We start from the raw sequence: 19,223 nt of genomic DNA, 5'->3' as shown, positions 1-19,223 counted from the left end.
CCCACTCTTAACTGACACAATCTGGAAGTAAAATTTCTCAAGGGGGACTTCCCTGGTGGTGCAGTGGTTAAGAGTTCCCCTGCCAATGCAGGGGACACGGGTTCGAGCCCTGCTCTGGGAAGATCCCACATGCCGCGGAGCAACCAAGCCCGTGTGCCACAACTACTGAGCCTGCGCTCTAGAGGCTGCGAGCCACAACTACTGAACCCACGTGCCACAACTAGTGAAGCCCGCTCACTTAGAGCTCGTGCTCTGCAACAAGAGGCACCACTGCAATGAGAAGCCTGCGCACTGCAATGAAAAGTAGACCCCGCCTGCTGCAACTAGAGAAAGCCCGCACACAGCAATGAAGACCCAATGCAGCCATAAATAATAATACATACATACATAAATATATTAAACAGTTATATATATAAAAAAATTTCTCAATGAACAAACATCAGTGATGCCTTCTAATAACTGACTTGAATGATCCTTGGAAGAGACCAGAGCCAGAAACTTAAAGCAAGCTGCCGACCAAGCACTGGGGTCATATTTCTTATGTGTCTGGGATGGGGGTGGCAAATGGGACAGGATGCAGTCCTACCAGGAACCAAGCAAGCTCCCCACAAGAGAACTGTGGACTGGGGCCAGATGATGGCCAATGAAGAAACCCCACAGGAAAGAGTGAGTAAAGATGGGAAGGGGGCAGAGGAAGTAAGAGGAAAACAACTCAAACACCAACCTGTAATCCCAAATTCCCAACCACACAAAAACTCTATTACTAAGAAAAAGCAGCCGTCAGAAGAATTGGAATAGGTGAAATTAACCTTCTCAAGGTCTGTGAAGACTGTAACTAAACGTGCCCACAGTCTCCAGAGATGGTCCAAGGAATTGCTTCTACTTTAAAAACTTATGAAAAAGCAGATTAAACATGATCAAGTGAATATGAAAAAACTTTTTTCCACAAATACTCTAATAAAAATCTAGGTAACGTCTTTTGAAATAAGTTCCTCCTATTTCACATAAAATACATTTCAAGTAAATAATGGAATAACTGTGGTTATCGCCACAGGGCAAAAAGTATTCACCACGTAATAATCAACTTTTCCCATTGCCAGGACTCTATTTATTCCAAGAAACATCATCTGTTAACGGCAGCTTTGTGGGGCAGGGGTTGATGAGAGCACACAAGTAAATTAAAACCACAATACACCCTGGCATTGAGGAAATATAATTAATAGAAACAGGACTGTGGGTTAAGGTTCAGGATTTGACTTCAGGTTATGGTGTGAACCCCAGCTGTGTCTCTGGGGAAGTTAATGCCTTTGCGCCTTGGAACCCTCATGCGTGTGGTGATTACACACGCTGCACCTTAAGTCCACACACATCGACTGATCCTATTCCATAACAGGATTCTATGATCACTTGACTTCTGAAAAAGATGTCAGTATGATACACCTGATTGCCCCCTACAAGGATCCTGTAATCTTAACAGAAAGGAAGGCACCTATGTGAAAAGTCAAGCACACCCCTTCCCCCCACAGGATTAGAAAGTGGTGGTGGTGTTTTTTAAAAAAGAACAGCCAGGGAGTTCCCCAGTGGTCCAGTGGTTAAGACTCCGCGATTCCACTGCAGGGAGCATGGGTTTGACCCCCGGCTGGGGAACTAAGATCCTGCATACCACGAGGTGCGGCCAGAAAAAAAAAAAAAAAAAAAAAAAAAGGAAGGAGCACCACTGGAGAATTTCTCCTGAGGCGAGGGACGTGAGAGGATGAAACACTAGGGAGATCACAATGAAATTCTGAAAAATGGACTAGAAATGAAAAATGGGCATTTTAACCTGCTTCAAAACAGGTTTTTTGTTTTTTTTGGTTTTTTTTGGTATGCAGGCCTCTCACTGTTGTGGCCTCTCTCGCTGCGGGGCACAGGCTCCGGACGCGTAGGCCCAGCGGCCATGGCTCAGTGGCCCAGCCACTCCGCGGCACGTGGGATCTTCCCGGACCGGGACACGAACCCGCGTCCCCTGCATCGGCAGGCGGACTCTCAACCACTGCGCCACCAGGGAAGCCCTCAAAATAGGTATTTAATACAAACCAGAAAAGGAAAAAAATGGAAAAATTGATCTGTAAGGGAAACAAGAACCTCAGAAAATTTTAAAAAGAAACAAGTATGTACTTGATTTCAAGACTTACTAGGAGACTACAGTTATCAAGACAGCGTGGTACTGGCATAAAAACAGACATATAGATTAATGGAACAAAATACAGGCTCCAGAAATAAACCCACACATATAAATGATCAGCTGATTTTGGATAAAGGTGCAAAGGCAACTCAAGGGAGAAATAGCAGTCTTTTTTAACAAGTGGTGCTGACACAATTGGATATCAATATTAAAGAGAAAGAACCTGACCATATCCCATATAAAAGTATAGGATAAAAGATGGATCACAGACCAACTGCAAAACCTAAACTATGAAACTTCTGGAAGAAAACAGGAGAAAATCTCTGTGACCTTGAGTTAAGAAAGATTTCAAAAGCACAATCCATAAAGAAAAAAAGGATATATTGGACTTCATTGAAATTAAAACTGGTCAGCAAAAGATTCTTGTTAAGGGGATGAAAAGACAAACCACAGACCTGGAGAAAACATGTGCAAAACACGTTATCCGACAAAGGGCATGAATCAGGATATATAACAAACTCTTAAAATTTAACAATAAGAAAACCACCCAATTAAGCATACAAGCAAAGATTTGAACACTTTAACAAAGAAAATATTCAAACGGCAAGTAAGGACTTCCCTGGTGGCGCAGTGGTTAAGAATCCGCCTGCCAATGCAGGCGACGCGCGCTCAAGCCCTGTTCCGGGAAGATCCCACGTGCCGCAGAGCAACTAAGCCCCATGTGCCACAACTACTAAAGACTGTCCACCTAGAGCTCGAGCTCCGCAACAAGAGAAGCCACCACAACGAGAAGCCCGTGCACCGCAAAGAAGAGTAGCCCCAGCTCCGCTGCAACTAGCGAAAGCCTGTGTGCAGCAACAAAGACCCAACGCAGCCAAAAATAACTTTATTAAAAAAAAATAAAACTGCTGCTAATCAAATTATATAAAAAAAGGCAAGTAAGTCCATGAAATGATGCTTATCATTATTCATTAGGAAAATGCAAATATAATTACAGTGAGATATAACACATCTAATTAATAATGTCTACAATAAAAACACACTGACAACACCAGTGCTGGAGAGGATGTGGAGCAACTGTTCTCTTTGGTGGGGATGCAAAATGGTACAGTCACTTTGGAAAATGTTTTTAAAAAATAAAACACACATTTATCAGATGACCCAGCAGTCCCATTCTTAGGTATTTTTCCAAGAGAAATGAAAACTATGGTCACGGGCTTCCCTGGTGGCGCAGTGGTTGGGAGCCCGCCTGCCGATGCAGGGGACACGGGTTCGCGCCCCGGTCCGGGAAGATCCCACGTGCCGTGGAGCGGCCGGGCCCGTGAGCCATGGCCGCTGAGCCTGCGTGTCCGGAGCCTGTTCTCCGCAACGGGAGAGGCCACAGCAGTAAGAGGCCCGTGTACCGCAAAACAAACAAACAAAAAAACTATGGTCACACAAAAACTTGTATGCATATACTTGTAACACCTTTATTCATAACTGTCCCAAAGTGGAAGCAAACCAAATGTCCTTCAACCTGTTACTGGATAAACAAATTATATTAAATCCACACAGAGGAACACTACTCAGCAATAAAAAGGAATGAACTACTGATAGACACAACAACAGGGATAAATCTCAAATGTGATTCCATTTATATTACATTCTGGAAAAGACAAAACTGTAGGGACAGAAAACAGAAGGGGGGTAAGGGCTGACTAGAGGGGCACAAGGGCATCGAGGGGGATTGATGGAACTGTTCTGTGTCTTGTGCTTGTGCTTACATAACTATAGAGCGTTGGCTAAAACTGAGCCATACACAAAGAGGGATACATTTTACTGTACGTAAACTGTACTTCAAGTTTAAAAAAGAATCTTAACCTTTACCTCAGACACAAAAATTAGCTGGAAATGGATCACAGACCGAAACTTAAGAGCTAAAACAATTATACTTCTAGAAGTAAACAAGAGAATATTTTTATGATCTTCAGATAGGCAAAGATTCCTTACATGATAAAAAATGAGTAAACTATAAACAAAAGAACTGATAAACTGGGCTTTAACAAAATCACAAATTTCTGTTCTTTGAAACATAAGAAAATGAAAAGGAAGCCATGAACTAGGAGAAAATATTACATATATATGAAAAAGAACTATTATTCAGAATACATAACTCAATAAAAAGAACCCAATAACAAAGATAAAACACTTGGACACTTCACAAAAGAAGATCTACGAATGGTCAAGAGGTATATGAAAAGACGCTCAATGTCATTAGTCATTGGGAAAAGTCAAATTTCCACGGCCTACCGCATCAGTACTGCTAAAGAGTTAGAAAACTGACAATATCAGATATCAGTGAGGATGGGTCTCATTTGTTGCTGGCGGGAGTGTAAAATGGTACAAATGCTTTGGCAAACTGGTAGCTGCTCAGAAAACTAAAAACTTAATACATGTGACCCAGCAACTCCATTCCAAGGTGCTTATTACCAAAGAGAAATGACAGTGTCAACAAACATACAATAGATGCTCATCAAAGCTTTATTCTTAGCAGTGAAACACTGGAAACAAGTGACTGGAGAAACAAATTATGGTATATGCATACAACAGAATACTGCTCAGCAATAAAAAGAAACTGCTTATATATGGGACAACATGGATGGATCTCAAAACATTATACTAATTGAAAGAAGTCACACAATAAGAGTATTTATTGTGATTCTATTTATGCGAAATTTTATAACAAGAAAAACTGATCGATAGTAATGGAAAGCAGATCAGTGTTTGCCTGGAAGTGGGGTGGGGAATGAGGGAACTTTGGCGGATGATGGAAATGTTTATTTTGATTGGAGTAATGGTTTTACATAGGTGAATAAATCTGTCAAAACCCATCTAACTTTACACTTAAAATGGGAACTTTATTAGACATAAATTATACCTCAATAAAACTTGATTTTTCTTCATCTTACTGAAGTATAGTTGATGTACAATATTACCTAAGTTATAGATGTATAATATAGTGAGTCACAGATTTTAAAGGCTATGCTCCATTTACAGTCACTATAAAATGCTGGCTACACCCCCTGTGCTGTACAGTATACCCTTTAGCTTACTTTATACCTAACGGTTTGCACCTCTCAATCCCCTACCTCTAGGTTGCCCCTCTGCCCTTCCGTCTCCCCACTGGTAACCGCTAGTTTGTTCTCTGTAACTGTGAGTCTGCTTCTTTTTGGTTATAGTCACTACTTTGTTGTATTTTTAAATTTTTTAAATTTTTATCATTATTTTAAAATTTTGGCCGCGTCAGATTTTCGTTGCGCATGAGGGACCTTTGATGCTGCAGGCGGGATCTTTTCGTTGAGGCTCATGGGCTTCTCTCCAGCTGTGGTGCACAGGTTCCAGGGCGCGTGGGCTCTGTAGTTTGTGGCACGTGGGCTCTCCAGTTGAGGAGCACGGGCGTAGCTGCCCCGCAACATGTGAGATCTTAGTTCCCCAACCAGGGATCGAACCGTGTCCCCTACATTGGAGGGTGGATTCTTTACCACTGGACCACCAGAGAAGTCCCTGTTGCATTTTTTATTTTCCACGTGTAAGTGATAGCATACAGTATTTGTCTTGGAGGGTATTATGCTCAGTGAAATAAGTCAGATAGAGAAAGACACAATTTGATTTTAAAACAAGTATTAAAAAGGGAAGACAAGGGTGGGAGGCAGGGTGACGCAAGAGGGAAGAGATATGGGAACGTATGTATATGTATAACTGATTCACTTTGTTGTAAAGGAGAAACTAACACACTATTGTAAAACAGTTATACTCCAATAAAGATGTTAAAAAAAAAAGGGAAGACATTTATCTTTTTTACAAAGCATAATAGGATAGTGATTAGCTATGTGACAGTAGGCAGTTTTCCTGGTCTGTTTCCTCATTTGTAAAATAGATATAATAACAGCACATACTATATAGGTAGTTGTGAAGATTAAATGAAAATATCGATACATGCAGAATATCTGCTATGTAATAATGACATTTATTGAGGACTTATTACATAACCACATTCTAGACATTTTCATTTAATCCTAGTCTCACATTCTAATAATTATATCTAATATATTAACTTGAAATCTAAGAAAATGATATACAGTAACAACTACTGAAGCTAAATCCTCAAACTCACATGAAAAAATATCAAGAAATATAAGAATACACACACATACCCCTAATGCAGAAAATTACTGTTTCAGTAATCACTGGGTAACAAACACCTCAAAACGTAGTGGCTGGGCTTCCCTGGTGGCGCAGTGGTTGAGAATCCGCCTGCCGATGCAGGGGACACGGGTTTGTGCCCCGGTCCGGGAGGATCCCACGTGCCGCGGAGCGGCTGGGCCCGTGAGCCATGGCCGCTGGGCCTGCGCGTCCGGAGCCTGTGCTCCGCAACGGGAGAGCCCACAACAGTGAGAGGCCCGCGTATCACACACACAAAAAAACCCCCAAAAAACTTAGTGGCTGAAATCAACAACTATTTCATTTCTTCCTGATACTACAATCATGGCTGGGCTCGGTTGGCTCCTCTGCTGGTCTTAAAGTCACCCCTTGGCTGCCTCAGCTGGTGGGAGGCTGGGGGCCAGACTCAACTGGGAGGGCTGGACCTTCTCCCTTCCCACACGTCTTCTAAGGTCTCTCCCCCACGTTCCTCGAAGCTCCAGAGAACAGAGAAGCAGAAGCTGCTGACTTATTAAGGCTTGAGCCTGGCCCTGGCCCACCATCGTCTCTGCAGTGTCTCGCTGGTCAGGAGTGCCACAGGGCCAGCACATGAATTCGTACCAGGAAGGTGCTTCTCTGGGAGCCACTGATGGAAGGACATCAATAAAAGGGACCAGGTTTGCAAACAGCAGAGAAAAGACTACAGAATCACCCGGGGCCACCCTGAATATCGTCATTGTTAAAAGGGCTAGAATAACAACGAACCTATGAAGGTTTCTTTAACAATGTGTTCCTCACACGATACACGATACCAATTACATGCTGATTAAAAAAATGTGTAGTTCTGTCCCCGGTGGCGGCGCAGTGGTTAAGAATCTGCCTGCCAATGCAGGGCACATGGGTTTGAGCCCTGGCCCGGGAAGATCCCACATGCTGCGGAGCAACTAAGCCCGTGAGCCACTGAGCCTGCGCTCTAGAGTCCGCGAGGCACAATTTCTGATCCCGCACGTCTAGAGCCCGTGCCCCGCAACGAGAAGCCACCGCAATGAGAAGCCCACGCACCGCAATGAAGAGGAGCCCCCGCTCGCTGCAACTAGAGAAAGCCCGCGCACAGCAACGAAGACCCAATGCAGCCAAAAAAAAAAAAGAAAAAAAAAGTGTAGTTCTGTTAATAACAGCATTGGTTATTGTTGCTTTTTTGAGGGGGCAGGGTGAGATGTATATATATCAGGGTCACCAAGGAATCTTTTGGAAAAAAAACACAAAACACCTCACCATTCTAATTTTAAAAAGGCTGCCTAAGGAGTTCCTGTGTGCTCTGCAGAAGTGCTTCCTGTGATTCTAATATGCATCCGCATCCCCACATCTCCACCACATACAGTCAGATGAGGGCATGTGATACAGATAATCCAAATTTTAATTGTTCACCAGAACCTACACGCGAGACAGTTTTAAGAGTTTACGACCCAATTCCTGGAAATCTCCGCCCCTTCCCCAAAATAGTTGGAATAATTCTCCCACTCATTAGCCTATGAAATTACCCAACCTATAAAAACTAACCACCCCATATTTCAGGGCCTCTCAACTTCTAAGACGGCCCACACTCTGTCTATGGAGTGTGTTATCTCCCTGAGTAAACCTTCTTTCACTTAAAAAAAAAAAAAAGTTTACAGAACATTTTCACATGAATTATCTCATTTGTTCCTATGAATTAAGCAGGGTTGACATCATCTTATTCTCTCTCACACTCCCTTACCAATTTTCAAAAAACAGATGCTAGGAGAGAAAAAAAATAAGGTGCAATTATTATTTTGACAAAGAGAATAACCACATAAAACTGGATCACAAAATTACTACTCATTCAAATACTTTTAAAAAATATATAAATTTATTTGGCTGCGTCGGGTCTTCGTTGCTGTGCGTGGGCTTTCTCTAGTTGCAGTGAGCGGGGGCCACTCTTCATCGCAGTGTGCGGGCTTCTCACTGCGGTGGCTTCTCGTTGCAGAGCACGGGCTGTAGGCTCGCAGGCTCAGTAGTCGTGGCACACGGGCTTAGCTGCTCCGCGGCATGTGGGATCTTCCCGGACCAGGGATCCAACCCATGTCCCCTGCACTGGCAGGCGGATTCTTAACCACTGCGCCACCAGGGAAGCCCTCAAATACCTATTAGGCGCTTACTATTGCCAAGCACTAGGCTACCAGATACATTCCACTGAGGAAAGTAAGAGAAATGAGTTTGTACCATAACATGAAGACCTGAGTTACATAAATGAAGAAGTGTGTTAACTATCTGGGTTATTAAGCTAAAAGGAAAAAACGAAAGTGCTGACAAGAAAGGCCATGGACCTGCTTCCCTAAAGATTTTACAAACAGGATATTCATCTCTCTGGGATGATTTATAGGTAAAGCCAAGTTGGAAGGTAAGGGAATAGAACTGATAAACTGCAGTCAGTTATATGTTTGGCAACAATGAAAAGAATGAATGTTGCTAGATTTGTGGCCAAAATTGGGGAGAAAGCTGGGGCTCGGGTGGGAAAGAGCTAGAGAAAAGCAAACAAGAGAGAAATTCCTAAATTATAAAACATCTTTCATGAGAACATGGAGTTTAAGACTGATCAAAACTAGTAATAAAAAAAATTAGGAAAATGAACTGAGACATAAAGCATATTTATCAATCAGCATGAATGGTTATTAATAAAGATTATTTCTTCAAAAGCTCTTTAAAACTGCATTGACCCCACATACCAACACCAATCCATCCCTCACCATACCTGTGCTGCCTCATGAAGCTTAAAGATAACTAACTGTACACAGTGGTTACCTCACTAGACTGAAGCTCCCTGGGGGCAGCGACCAGGACTGCCCTGGCCTTGGTGGCTAAGTACACAGTGCCTGGCACACAGTAGGGACTTAGGTTACTCAAACATGTAACGCACACCTATTTGAATAACATGTGATACACTAAACTCACACACTGCCCTCTTCAACCAGTCATTTCAGCAATTCAGTCTTCTGAGGGTCTGAAATCCTCTGGGTAGCTGACAGAAGAAGTCCTGGACTCTTTCCACAGAAAATACGCACCCAGTCTCAGGCAAAACTCATGAAGTCCAAGTTAAGAACCACTGCCCGAAGTGGGCACCAGAACTGAAGACAGCACTCTGCCTGGGGTTCCGAGTTCGGCCAGGCTAGTTTACGATGAGAACCCGCCAACTGAACTGCTCAGAAGTTAATCCAGGTCTCTCCACCTGTACACGCACAGGAGGTTCTTCTGAAATGTAAACTTCAGACTTCACATCTGCGGCCCTCCCTTCCTCCAGCAGCCACCTCAGTGATGTTCTGTTCTGAACTTTTGCACGGCTCTCCTCTGTGGTCAGGCACTCCTGCCCCCTGGTGTACTCAAGGCCAAACTCACATCTAGTTTCTTCCCAGAAGGTGGGCTGGAAATCCCACTTCTACCCCCACCACGGAGCACCTTATTTTCGTGTGGTGTGTCCAGTCTGCCGAGGCCATTTTGAACCCTCCTCCGTCGGGATGTCAGCCGCCATGGTTGAATTGTGCCAACTAGGTTTTCCCTTCAGTCACTCATATAAATCATGAACAAGACTGAAGAGAAACTATATTTTTAAATACTCTCAAGTAAATTCCGAAAGTGATTTAGATTTGAAAACCAGCAAAATACTGGCCAGATACATTTATATCCAAGACATGCAAGTCTAAGAAAAGCATTTTCATGTCCTGAAACTATATTAACTGTAAAAGTCACAGTTAATTTCATCTCCACGTTCACAAATTATTTACCATGCCTTCATGTAGCTAACATTCAACGTTGAAACTTGCAAAAAGCAGGATCATAACATAGCTTGTTAAAGTACCTATTTCTGTTTCAAAAGTCCCTGAGGAGTCTGTCTGCAAGTAAGAAAGCTCAACAAAAAGCGAAATGCAGGGGGGCGGAGGGGGGGGAGCAGGGAGGTAAGAGGGAACTCAATTATATCACTGTTAGGACGCCAAGCAGCCAAGGACCTATAGGAGTTAATTTTATTAGGATCCTTAAATCACCCTGCTTTCACTCGCCCACAGAGTGCAATACAAGGTTTCCGGCACTTCTGTTCTAAACTAGTACCAATTTAGACTTCAAATTCCAACGCCTTACGTGGCGCTCTCTTTTATCAGATGCCCAATATATATTTAAGATTATTAAAACACTAAAATAGTATCCCCGGACCTTTGTGTTTGAGGTATTAAATTAAATTTCTAAATCAGTCAAGCAATTCGTGTCAAAGGCACCCAAGAGTTTACATTCTCACCGTTATCAGTTTAAGACAGACTGTGAATACTCTACTGTTAAGACTAACTTGGTCCTTCAAAATAAATTAGAACTAAAAATAAAGGTTCTCTCAAGTGTGAGCACTAGAGATTTCATAATGCTTTTAACTTGCACAATCAAGTCCATGTTCAATTATGATTCATTCAAAAGTACAATCCACTCATGGACAGTATTATAGTTATTAACCCTCTTCCAGACCCTAAGCTAAGGAAACTGTTGGACCTTTTTGACTCCATAATCACAGGTAGAGATGGCTATTTCTCATTTTGTGATAAAGTTGCTGATACTTGTACTTGAAAACCATGTTAATTAGCATACAGATCCTGCTGTGCTGCCACCTTGAAATTTTTGTTACTCTTTGGGAGCTTCATTAGTACCAGGTCAAAAACCAAGACCTCACCCCAAACTACACGACAATCAGAGGCCAAATCAACCGGCATTTAGACATCCTAACTCTCCCCAGGCTTCAGTGATTCACTGCTTATCACACAGGAGGAAACTTTCTCTATAGTCCCTGTACGGCCAGCTCCTGACCACCTTTTCCAACCCCACTTCTTCTTCCCACCTGGCAACGCTTAGCCACCCCAATCCCTTCCATTGTCAACATGTCAAGTTCTTTCCCGCCTCACCATCCTGGCCTCGTCCAGTACTGCAGGGCCTCTCCTGGAGCCTCCTCTAAGACCGTGGTCACCGCATCCCCTTGAACAGGAGGGAGTAACAGTCTAGCAAGATCCAGCACACCATGCTTCAATGGTTCTCCAAGTACAGTCTGCACAACTCTGGGGGGCCCTTGAGACTTTTTCAGGGGGCTCACAAGTCAAAACTATTTCCACAACACCATATATTATTTGCCTTTTCCACTATGTTCATATATGCACGAATGGTGCTAAACCAGTGGTGGGTAGAACTGCTAGACTGGTTGGTGCCCCTTAGCACAAATCAGGACAGTGGTCACAAACTGTAGAGGACAGTCATTGTAATCTTCACCACCATGCACTCAGCAAAAAAGGAAAAAAAAAGCCAAGCCATTTTTACTTAACAATGTCCTTGAGGAAGTGGTAAAAATTATTAATTTTATTAAATCCTGACCTTTAAATACATGTCTTTTTAATGTTCTGCAGACAAAATGGGATGAATGCATAAAGCATGGCTGCTACACACTGAAGTGTGACGCCGTGTAGGAGAAAAGCACTTGTGCAACGGTTTGGGAAGTGGTCTGAAACAGACACTTTTATCATGGAACACCATTTTTACTTGTAAGAATGACCAACAAACTATCATTATTTCAGATGTGGGTATCTGGCAGACATTTTCTTGGAAATGAAAGAAACGAGACTGTCATTTTAAGTAAAAGTGGTAGCATTTTACCAACAATCAAATTCGAACTCTTAAGAGGAATTAGAAATCTGCATCACTCAGGGTGAACTTAACAGCTTCCCAATATTTAGATTTTTCTGAGATTGATGGTGATATTAAAAAATGTCATTTAAAGAAATATCTGTATATTGAAATGCGTCAAAATGTGGAAGGATCTGCATAACAGTGAACCAATATGTTCCAAATGACCAACGTACGATGTTCCCAAATCAGGTATGGGTAGCAGATCCATTCAAAGTGCAAACAAACCAACAGAGTTCAATGGTACAGAGTAAAAAACACTTCATCCATGTGAGTTTAGATGCTACAACTAACTTCTAACAAACTACCACTTATGGAGTCTTGGTTCGATGGTGTCAAAGAATACCCACAATTACCTGAGAAAGTAATATTAAAATGCTCCTTCCTTTTCCAGGTATGTATCTGTGCAGGCTCATATACTTTATTAAAGTAACATATTGCAATGGAATGAATTCAGAAGTACATATGAGAATTCAGCTGTTTTTTAAACCAGGTATTGAAGATACTTGCAAAACTGTAAAACACCATCAAAATCCCAGTTGCTTTTTTTTTTTGGCAGAAATTGATAAGCCAGTCCTAAAATTAGTATGAAAATACAAGGGACTCAGAATAGTCAAACAATCTTAAAAAAGAATTAAGTTAGAGGGCTCACACTTCCGAATTTTGAAACTTACCATAAAACAACAGTAATCTAGATAGTGTGATACTGGCACAAGGACCATATAGATCAAAGGAACAGAGTCCAGGAATAAACCCTGTACAATTATGGTCACGTGGTTTTTGACAAGGATGTCAAGACAATTCAATGAGGAAAGAATAGTCTTTTAACAGAAGGTTCTGGGACAACTTGATATCTACATACAAAAGAATCAAGTTGTACTCCTATCTCCCAACACATACAAAATTTAACTCTGAATAGATCATAGATCCAAATATAAGACATAAAAGTATAAAACATTTAGAAGAAAACATAGTGGTAAATCTACATAGCCTTGGATTGGGCAATGGTTTCTTAAATATGACACCAAAAGTACAAATGACAAAAGAAAAAATAAATAAATTGGACTTTGTCAAAATTTAAAATTTTTGCTTCAAAGGCCACCATCAAGAAAGTGAAAAGACAACCCAAAGAATGGAAAAAATTATTTGCAAATAGTATATGATACTTCACACCCGTAAGGATGGCTGGTACAAGAAAGACCGATGAGCTAATTAATTATTAGAGAAATGCTAATCAAAACTACAATGAGGTACCACTTCACACTGGTCAGAATGGCCATTATTAAAAAGTCTACAAGTAACAAATGTGTGAGAGAGTGTGGAGAAAAGGGAACCCTCCTACACTGTTGGTGAGAATGTAAGTTGGTGCAGCCACTATGGAGAACAGTATGGAGATTCCTTAAAAAACTAAAAATAGAACTACTGCATGACCCTGCAATCCCACTCCTGGACAAATATCTGGAAAAGATGAAAATTCTAATTTGAAAAGATACATGCACCCTTATGTTCATAGCAGCACTATTTACAATAGCTGAGACGTGGAAACAACCTAAACGTCCATCGACAGATGAATGGATAAAGAAGATGTGATACATATATACAGTGGAATATTACTCAGCCATAAAAAAGAATGAAATAATGTCATTTGCAGCAACATGGATGGACCTAGAGATGATCAAACTAAGTGAATTTAAGCCAGACAGAAAAATACTCTATATCACTTATATGTGGAATCTAAAATATGACACACAAATGAACTTATTTATGAAGCAGAAACAGACTCACAGACATACAAAACAAACTTATGGTCACCAAAGGGGAAAGGAGTCGGGGGAGGGATAAATTACGAGTTTGGGATTAGCAGATACAAACTATTATATATAAAATAAACAACAAGGTCCCACTGCATAGCACAGGGAACTATATTCAATACACTATAATAAACCATAATTGAAAAGACTATGAATATATATATTACAGAATCACTTTCCTGTGCAACAGAAACTAACACAACATTGTAAGTCAACTGTATTATATGTCAATTAAAAAAAAAAATAATAATAAAAATTAAATAAGATAACAAGTGAAATTGAAACCAATTTCAACTGTTGGTTGGAATGTAAAATGGTTGGAAAACAGTTTGACAGTTCTTCAAAATATTAAACATAAAATTACCATATGACCCAGCAATTATACTCCTAGGAGTATACCTAAAAGAAGTGAAAACATGCCTACACAAAAATCACACACACAGAATATGAAATACGAATGCTCAGAACAGCAGTACTTCTAATAGCTCAAATATAGAAACAGCCTGCATGTCCATCAATTGACAAATGTATGAACAGAATGTGGTATATTCAAATAACGCAATATTATTTGGCAACCAAAAGGAATGAATTACTGATACATGCTACAACATGGATGAACCTTGAAAATATTTATGTTAAATGACAAATGCCAGGCACAAAAGACCATGTATACGTGATTCCATTTATATGAAATGTCCAGAATAGGTAAATTCATAAAAAACAGAAAGTAGATCAGTGGATGACAGGGGCTGAGGTGAGGAGAGGATGGGAAGTGACTGACTGCTAATGAGTACAGAGTTTCTTTTTGGGGAGATGAAGGTAAGTAGGGATCGATATAACCCACATGGACATCAAAGTAACATCTGATATAACAAAAAAGAAGCAAACTCACAGATATACAGAACTAATGGTTCGCAGTGGGGAGAGGCAATACAGAGGTAGGGGATTAAGACATACAAACTTTTATGTACAAAACAAACTACAAGGATATATTGTACAACACGGGCAATACAGCCAGTGTTTTTGTTTTTGTTTTTTTGCAGTACGCGGGCCTCTCACTGTTGTGGCCTCTCCCGTTGCAGAGCACAGGCTCCAGACGCGCAGGCTCAGCAGCCTTGGCTCACGGGCCCAGCAGCTCCGCGGCACGTGGGATCCTCCAGGACCGGGGCACGAACCCGCGTCCCCTGAATCGGCAGGCGGATTCTCAACCGCTGCGCCCCCAGGGAAGCCCCAGCCAGTGTTTTATAGTACCTATAAATGGAGTATAACCTTTAAAAATTGTGAATTACTTTGTTGTACACCTGTAACTTATATACACATTGTACGTCAACTATACTTTTAAAAAAAGGTCTAAAAAATTACATTAAGTACTGGGAAGTCATAATCACAAATGCAAGCTCTGATTATTCTCTTGTACAAAACAATGTATGACACTGAAAAAAAAGTCAATTTCAAGCTTCAACACAAGGTGGTCACTACAGGACTATCCCCTCCCACAGGTACACAACTTTTTACCTTAAAAATTTTCAATGCAGTGTGTTAGAAAAGGATAGGATAATTAAAAAATATACAGTAACGGGCTTCCCTGGTGGCGCAGTGGTTGAGAATCCGCCTGCCGATGCAGGGGACACGGGTTCGTGCCCCGGACCGGGAAGATCCCACATGCCGCGGAGTGGCTGGGCCCGTGAGCCGTGGCCGCTGAGCCTGCGCGTCCAGAGCCTGTGCTCCGCAGCGGGAGAGGCCACGACAGTGAGAGACCCGGGTACCACAAAAAATAAAAAATAAAAAAATAAAATAAAATAAAAATATACAGTAAATCAGAATACAATTGGACTATATTCTACCGGAAACAAATGTAATGACATCTTTCCCTCTGAAGTATCCAAATCAAAGGATGCATGTTCTTTACTACCTAAAATATTTTGACAAGGTAGGTAATAATTTGAGTTACTTTTACTGAATTGCCTTTTACCAAACCACAGAATTGTTTCATTTTCTCTCTTAAGATCTTTGACATTCCTGTGATTCCCTCCTGCTTGTTAACCCCTGAGGCTTATATATGGCAGTCTTTTGATGATGGTCTAATAGTAAACTCGATTATCAAAGTTCTCTGTAGAACATTCCAGTGAAAAAGGTGCCAGGTTTTATGTGAAGATAATTAAATGACACTATAACTTTAATTCGATTAAGTTTAGTTACCTCCTATCACGGGACTACTCGTTTGTGTTAGAAACAATAGATGTAAGGGAGCTGGTACATTTGGCCACCACTAAAACAATTACTACAAAGCACTCCCTGAAAGCCAGCCTGCTTTACAGGTGACGTGTCCTTAAAAGCTTAACATTGTAAATAACAGGAAAAGTACTTGGGGGGGGGGGGCGGGGGGAAGAGCTGTATAAATTACCTGAGAATTATATTTTCCTCACTAGTAGTTTTATCAATGTTTTTAAAAAATACAAAATTTGAACGCCAAGTAGTAAAACAATCATTGCATTTGCTAGTTTTATCTGAAGGCAAACTTTTAAAATAAACTTACAAGTTATTTTACTAGTCAAACTGGCATGAGATATTTAACCAAAAGAACATTCTAGGAAAGGTGTGGTTTCTAGCTTAGCCTTTTCCCACCCTCAGTAAATACGACACAACAGCTAGTAACACAAAGTAACACAACCTAGAAAAGAAACACAGATACTCAAATTTCTCTAGTATAGCACCATTCTCAAGCAAGTGTGTCAGTAAACTCAGAAGTCTGAACACTGAATAATTCTCTGAAGAGTAGCTACTACATGGAATCAGGGAATTATCTCCTTTTTTGATGCTTGCAAAACAAAAGAGCCCACAACTACAGAATGTCCTGGTTCATAACAAAGGTAAACAATTGTAAAATCAAATACAAAGACTGGGAGTAATTTAACCTCTGCAAAATACATTTCACTTTAATCAACACAAATGAAAATACATAAGGAGAAAATGGCGTAGGATATAGCAATATGACATACTGAAGGCACGGAAAATAGGGACTGAACTTACTCTGTATGCCACTGGAGGCTAATTTAGCACAGTACTTTATTAACAGCAGTTTAAAATATATGTGAAGTGAAGGCAAAGGGGTGACGTGTCACATCTGGGTCTTTAGGAGGATGATGACTAGAAGGCAGATAAGACAGAATGGGTTTCAACTGGACATAAGGAACTTCTTTAGCAAAACAGTGATAAAATGCTAGACTTGCTTACTGAAGACTGGAATCACCAGCTCCAGAATTTCAAGGGGTCAATAAATCGGGATCTGTTGGGGGCATTCTCCCAGTTGAGATCAGGTAGCCCAGGTACAGGTCACCTGTAACTTGATTATTCAGAAACTGCTACGTTTAACTACTGGGCACTCTGTATCTGATTAGATAGAACTCACTCAAGAGCCCACACTTCAAAATGCAGAGAAGCAAAGGGCTCCGTGGTTCAGACTGCCAATAAAGGAGGGATGCCGGGTTCCATACGGGCATTCGGGACGGTCAGGGACTTCAAAAGCCTCCAGCTGAGGCACGGTTCCTTCATGGCTGCAGCTGTTAAGGCACCCTACAGGAGTCACCCCCTATCTCTACACAAGCGTCTCTCAGCCTCTGATCTTGACTCCCCGCTGCACCCCCCAGCCCTTTGACGGAGAGAGATGATAAAAGGATGAGTAAGCACGCTGTAGCTAGTCTTGGGCAAAGAGCACAGACCTTGGCACCGGCCGTGGAAAATGGGGGTGAAGAAGCAGAACAGAAAGCGAGCGAGCTCGGGGAGTCCGTCCAATGAGCAGCCGGCAGTTACAAGCTTTCCTCCTTCTGCAATCACCAGAGACTCCAAACCTGCTTTCACGCCCCCGCCCCACTGTGGTCAAGCGCACATTCTCCTGAGGCTCATTTACTTCTTAAAAACAACACGAAAAGATAAAGGTAATTTCTCCAGGCTGCCCGTTGTCAAAGACCATAAAGCCTCACCCTGAAGCATGGCTAAGTCCAACGGTTCTCTTTCCTCACTCGTCTTCTAGCACCCCGGCCATCCATCCCCACTCCACTCCACCCCAGACCACCTCCGTTCAGCAAAAAAAGAGACTGCCACCAACAGTTGCAAATATATGTCAACCTTTTCCGGGGGCGGGGGAACTTTTGAATTACTTCAACAGCCTGGTTACAAGTACCTGACCTTATTTTTTTCCCAAAGAAAAATAGGACACCGAGAGATCAGAAATTGCTCTTTCTCTGCCCTCCTACTTCAGCCGCTGGCAGAATCTAAGGGGTTTCCGAAGAGAACTCTTCCGAGTTTCTTCCGTAGGAAACTTGCCCTCACTAGCCAACCGTCCTTTAGGTCCCTGATTTTCTTTAAAATGCTGAACTTCACAGACAGAAAAACCCCAAGGTGCTATTTCCTTTGTTAAAATCCCACGGACTTTAATTTGGGGTGGAAAGGCTAGCAACGATCACGACAGCTCGCCGCGGGGAGGTGCAGTGGGACAGGTGCGGCTCCTGCCTTTGGGAGCCCCGCGGCAGTCGGCCGAGCGGCAGACCCCGCACCGCCTCCCCGGCCCCGGACCAACCTGAGCTCCCCGTCCGCCCGCGGCCTCCCAGACACTTCCCGCCGCGCCCGGGCCGCCCGCCGCCGCCCCGCGGGCCCGGCCGCGCCGCCGTCTCCGCTCAAGATGGAGGTGGCGGCGGCGGTGGCGGGCGGCTGGTTACGAAACGCGCGGCCGCCACATGGCCGCGCCGGCTCCAAACTTGGCCGGGCCCGCCGCGTCCCAGCGCCCAGGCGAGGCCGGGCCCGGGCGCGAGGAGGCCGCGCGGCGCCCGCCACTCACCCACAGACCGGTAGCCCAGGATCGCGATCTTCCGGGACTTGGACTGCGGCATCTTAGCGGCCTCCTCAGCCCCGAGCCAACCACATCAACCGTGGCGGCGGTGGCTCCTGTGCTGCGATCGGTGGCGGCCGCGCCGGGGCACAGCGGCATCCAGGGGCGGGGCGGGCGGGCGCGGCTGCCTCGGCTCCTCGCTCGCGCGCCCAACCGCCCGGAACCGCCGCGCGGCCCCGCCCCCAAACACGCCCACGTGACCGCGCGCCGCCGCAGGGCCCCTAGACAGAGGCTCGCGTCAGCGCCGCACTCCCGCTGCGGCGGCCGCCCTCGCCCCCGAAACGTACGAGGTTGCGTCGGGCAGTGTTTTACTTTAAACCTAAAGAGAGAGGACGCCGAGATGCCCCTGGAAAAGTCACGACTGAAACTCGCTGCGTCATGACCCTCCCACCGGCTTCCGCCGCTTTTTAATTACGCCAATTCTCTCCGAGCGCTGATTGGGCAGTTCTAACCCGCCCGCACG

General features: G+C 43.1%; 1 protein-coding gene across 10 annotated transcripts in view; it reads right to left on the bottom strand.

Moving 5' to 3' along the window:
- LOC131762518 (GTP-binding protein Rheb) overlaps positions 1 to 19,142 on the bottom strand; it is an 82,585-nt gene extending 63,443 nt beyond the window's left edge. The window contains exon 1 of one of the 10 annotated variants that reach the window (XM_067041868.1): positions 18,710 to 19,142. In XM_067041868.1, coding sequence (XP_066897969.1) covers positions 18,710 to 18,761 — 52 coding nt within the window. In that variant the 5' untranslated portion in view covers positions 18,762 to 19,142. Of the gene's footprint in view, positions 1 to 18,451; positions 18,525 to 18,709 lie in introns of those variants that run through there. The other 9 variants (XM_059074141.2, XM_059074140.2, XM_067041867.1 and 6 more) reach the window with 9 other exon arrangements.
- Between the last annotated feature and the right edge of the window lie 81 nt (positions 19,143 to 19,223).

Source organism: Kogia breviceps, chromosome 9, assembly GCF_026419965.1.
Source record: "Kogia breviceps isolate mKogBre1 chromosome 9, mKogBre1 haplotype 1, whole genome shotgun sequence".
NCBI lineage: Eukaryota > Metazoa > Chordata > Mammalia > Artiodactyla > Physeteridae > Kogia > Kogia breviceps.
The sequence above is the reverse complement of the archived record's forward strand: the minus strand, read 5'-3'. Positions and strand labels throughout refer to the sequence as shown.